The sequence below is a fragment of the Orycteropus afer genome, unplaced genomic scaffold (assembly GCF_000298275.1).
Source record: "Orycteropus afer afer isolate SDZICR_OR568_19922 unplaced genomic scaffold, OryAfe1.0 scaffold00006, whole genome shotgun sequence".
Classification (NCBI taxonomy): Eukaryota; Metazoa; Chordata; class Mammalia; order Tubulidentata; family Orycteropodidae; genus Orycteropus; species Orycteropus afer.
Window position 1 is genome coordinate 14,617,357 of NW_006921593.1, and position 4,754 is coordinate 14,622,110.

The window sequence follows — 4,754 nt, forward strand, 5'->3', positions numbered from 1 at the left end:
GGGGTCGTCCAGGTGCGGGGTCGTCCAGGTGAGGGGTCGTCCAGGTGTGGGGTCGTCCAGGTGAGGGGTCGTCCAGGTGTGGGGTCGTCCAGGTGAGGGGTCGTCCAGGTGAGGGGTCGTCCAGGTGAGAGGTCGTCCAGGTGAGGGGCGGGCGGGGCTGCGGTCGGTCATCCAGGTGAGGGGTGGGCACAGGCAGCGGGGCCCAGGGCTTTGGCTTCCTCCTTCACCAGGTGGGGGTGACCACCCACCACCTCTAGAGCCACTGTGGAGATGATGCTTGGGAAGCGTGTCCCTAAGGAAAGGGCCTGGGACGCCTTGGGCCCACAAGGAGAGGAGCGCACACTGGGCTGCCTGGTTCCCCTTGAAAATTCTGAGAAGCTCAGCCCTCCAGTCGGCCATACGTTAGTACCTGCAGTGCCTCCGTGCGTGTCATCCTGCTCCCCTGTGGGTGTCTGGGAGGAAGCTGTCTCCCAGAACAGCTGCCAGGGAGGAAGAAGGCACGCATCCCCTTCCCGAGACGTACCCGTCCCTCCCGGGACCCGCTGCCAGGCTCTGCAGGACGCATCCTGGCAAGACAGGAGCAGATTAGCTGATGCTTCAGGAGCCACCGGGGAGGCGGCTCAGCCCCCGTCACCAGGAGTGTCTGAGGCTCAGACGAGCCCCTCTGGGCTCTGATAAGAGCTGCAGCACAGTGGAAAGGGGGTCCCAGGGGGTCCCAAGCAGAAGCGGGTCTTAGGCTTTTCTCCAAGTGATCAGCTTAGGTGATGAGCTCCTTACTGTCCCCAGGAGGCAGAAGGGCTGGCTCTGCAGCCCTGGCGCCAGCTTTCTGCTTGCTCTGTGCCTGCCCCTGGGTCCTGAACGCCCTCCCACTCCCCACGTGTGCCCGAGCGCTCACTCACACACACACACACACACACACCCTGCACTGTCCCTGCTGCCCCCAGGCCGGGAAGCGCAGCCTGCCAGACTCGGACAAAGCCATCCTGGACATCCTGGAACATGACCGCAAGGAGGCGCTGGAGGACCGGCAGGAGCTGGTGAACAAGATCTACAACCTGCAGGAGGAGGCGCGCCAGGCCGAGGAGCTCCGGGACAAGGTGCGTGCGCAGGGCCCTGGGACCCGTCCCTCCAGCGCCCAGCCCCCTGCCATGGTCGTGTTAGTCCTCCGTAGGCAGTCACTTAGAATGAGGCCGTGACAGCTCAGCCGTAGGGTTGTCATGGGGGAGACCCGGGTTCCATGCCTGGCCAGTGCACAGCCGCTGCCTGTCTGTCAGCAGAGGCCGCGTGGGGCTGGGATGCTGAAGGCTTCCAGCAGAGCTCCCAGACTAAGGTGGCTAGGAGGAGAGGCCTGGAAATTCGACAGTGAGACCATATAAATCACAGCGTCCAGCCTGCAGCCCATCCTGGGGATGACGGGGACGGGGCGACGTTTCGTTCCATTATGCACAGGGTCACCGTGAGTCGGGGTGACCCAAGGGCAGCTAACAATAGTGACACGCATTGACCCACCACCTGCCCTCCCCGTGACCACGGGCCCAGGAGGGTAGGTGCCGTGTCCGTACGGCCCCCCCAGGTCCCCAGTCTCACTGCTCACTGGCACGCACCAGCAGACCTCACTTTATTGCACTTCACACATACAGTGTTTCTTGCACATTGAAGGTTTGTGGCGACCCTGCGTCCAGCAAGTCTGTGGGCGCCATTTTTCCAACAGCACGTGCTCACTCCGTGTCTCTGTGTCCCATGGGGGTCATTCTCACGATATTTCAAGCTTCGAAAGAGACAACAGGAGAACGTGACTGTAACTTCTCTAAGCACTGGGAGGCCGAACGCGCATGTCACTCACTTGATTGCGGGGTCTGGAACCGGGCCTGCGGCGTCTCCGAGGTCTGCCTGCAGCAGGCCCACAGAGGTCTCCGCAGAGTAGCTGCCTGTCGACGTGGCTCCGGGACAGGCTAGGAGGTCCAGACTCGCAGCCCAGGTGGGGCCCGCTGCAGGCCGCCGCCTGGCCCTGCCCGGGTGGGCGTGTGTCTGACCTCTCTGTGTGGCCGGCAGTACCTGGAGGAGAAGGAGGACCTGGAGCTGAAGTGCTCCACGCTGGGGAAGGACTGCGAGATGTACCGGCACCGCATGAACACCGTCATGCTGCAGCTGGAGGAGGTGGAGCGCGAGCGGGACCAGGTGCGGGCTCCGCCGGCCCGGCCTCCAGGCTGTGGCGGGCACACTCAGCTGCCAGCCCCGCCCTGCGGGAGGCGTGACACGGGCGAGCGCCCCAGCTCTGGCGCTTCAGCGCGCTGGCCTGTGAGATGGGGTGATGACGGTACTGCCCCTCGGGGCCACGGGGTGGGCTCCCAGACGGTGCCCGGAAGCTCCCAGCACGCAGCTGGCACATCGTGAGGGTGGGCGGTGGCCGAACGGGGCACGGGGAGGCGAGGGCGGGCAGCCCGACGTGCAGTGACGAGGGAGGCAGTCGGTGAGCCCGGGGATCAGAGCCGGACCAGGGCGGGAGGCGGGGTGGCCAGCACCCAGGCTGGGAGAGCGGGTTTCTGACCAGGCAGGACGTCCGCCCCTCAGGCCTTTCACTCCCGGGACGAGGCGCAGACTCAGTACTCACAGTGCCTCATCGAGAAGGACAAGTACCGGAAACAGATCCGCGAGCTGGAGGAGAAGAACGACGAAATGCGCATTGAGATGGTTCGGCGCGAGGCCTGCATCGCCAACCTGGAGAGCAAGCTGCGGCGCCTCTCCAAGGACAGCAGCCTGGACCAGGTGACCCGCCCGCCGGGTGACGGGCTGCACGGCCTCGGCCGGGTGACCCAGCCCCATCAGGTGACCCGCCCGCTGGGTGGGCAACCAGCACAGGCTGCAGGGCCTCCGCTGGGTGACCCGCCCCACTGGGTGGGCAACCAACACAGGGTGCACGGCCTCTGCCGGGTGACCCACCCGCCGGGTGGGCGACCAGCAAGGGCTGCACGGCCTCCGCTGGGTGACCCGCCCCACTGGGTGGGCGACCAACACAGGATTCATGGCCTTTGCTGGGTGACCCAGCCCCACCAGGTGGACCCACCCTGCCAGGTGACCTGCCCCCACTGGGTGACCAGCTCCTGCTGATGACCCGCCCCCGCCGGGTACACAGCCTTGTCTGGGTAGGCCAAGAGGGGGGATCCCAGGCAGGGACCCTTTCTCCCACGCCCAGGATAACCCTCTAACCTTAGTGACAAGGTAGACCCCACTCACTTTGAAGTTAGGAGAGTAGGTAACATGCTGGCTTTGCAATGCCAGCTGGGAAATCTTTGATAATCAGCCCCACTTATTTGTAAAAAGTGAGCGAAAACAAACACATGCACTATATTTTTGCATGTAACACACCCACGGAAATAGTGTGCACATACATACATCACACAGCACACAGAGGGAACTAACACGCAGGGGGGTTGTGTAGTTTGGCAAAAAAAAACTTTATGAGTGTTATTTGAGTAAAAATACAGTCAGGAAACATTTAAAAAGACAATAGATATAAGGCACTTTATACATCAGCTGGCACTATTATATTTATTGTTACTTATTTTCATATTTATTATTTATTTTATTATTGTTATTATTACTTATTATTATTCAACCGTTCAGCAGTATCTGTGTGTGGTTCTAGTACAGACAGGGCTAGTAACTGGGAAAGTAACAGGACCATAACAGATTCAGGAGTCCCTGGGGGTGCTTGTCTGCTAACGGAAAGGTCAGCTGTTAGAGTCCACCCAGGGGCACGGAACAAAGGGCTGCTGGGCTACTTCCAAAAGTACCAGCCCCTGGAAGCGCCAGGGAGCGCGGTTCCACTCTGACCCACGGGGGTCGCTGTGAGTCGGAGCTGACGTGACAGTGGCCGGTGTTTGGTGGGTTGGATTTAGGGGCCGAGACCAAGTACGGGCAATGCTTTTACTTCTGGAAAAGAAGGCGGGGTCTGACCGAGGCCCTGGCGGGAGGATGATGGAGAACAGGGCTGTGGGGGACACGGACGGTGGAGCCGAGATTGGGGGCCGTGGCGTCTGAGTGAGACCGGAGCCAGAAGGAAGGAGGAGCCGGCCTGGCCAGGGGCGGTCAGGGCTCCTGGCTGGCTGCTGGCCTGGGGCTGCCTGTGCCACCCCAGCACTGACATGGCTTCATGCCGTCCCAGAGCCTGCCCCGGAACCTGCCGGTGACCACCATCTCGCAGGCCTTCGGGGACGCCAGCCCCAGGACCAACGGCCAGGAAGCGGACGACTCGTCGACCTCCGAGGAGTCCCCTGAAGACAGCAAGTACTTCCTGCCCTACCACCCGCCCAGGCGCAGGATGAACCTGAAGGGCATCCAGGTACTGCCGGTGGGGCGGGGGCGGGGAGCCCGGGGACACACCTGCTGCGGCCCTGGTGACAGAAACCATGCCATCTCCTGCTTGTCACTAGTTCCCTGCATCTGCTGTAAATGTAGCGCAAGTGGGAAAGGAGAGGAAAATAAGCTTGTTTCTGGGTTCATTCGTTTGTTAAGCGACTGCACACTGAGTGCCTGTCACATGTCAGAGGAGCCCTGGGGTGTGGTGCTTAAAGCACAAAGTTGGCTGTTGGAACCACCAGCTGCCCTATGGAAGAAAGATGTGGCAGTTTGCTTCTGTGAAGATCAGTGTTGGAAGCCCCATGGGGCAGTTCCACTGTGTCCTCTAGGGGTGCTGGGGGTCGGAATGGACCCCACAGCAGTGGGTGTGGTTTGGGCTTTGCTTCTGTGAAGAC

General features: G+C 61.7%; 1 protein-coding gene across 1 annotated transcript in view; it reads left to right on the top strand.

The window, feature by feature from the left end:
- Positions 1 to 4,754, top strand: part of CARD11 (caspase recruitment domain family member 11) — a 42,098-nt gene that overhangs the window by 13,757 nt on the left and 23,587 nt on the right. The window contains exons 5-8 of the mRNA XM_007941178.1: positions 945 to 1,097; positions 2,053 to 2,178; positions 2,572 to 2,766; positions 4,166 to 4,342. Of these exons, the coding sequence (XP_007939369.1) occupies positions 945 to 1,097; positions 2,053 to 2,178; positions 2,572 to 2,766; positions 4,166 to 4,342 (651 nt within the window). The remainder of the gene's footprint in view (positions 1 to 944; positions 1,098 to 2,052; positions 2,179 to 2,571; positions 2,767 to 4,165; positions 4,343 to 4,754) is intronic.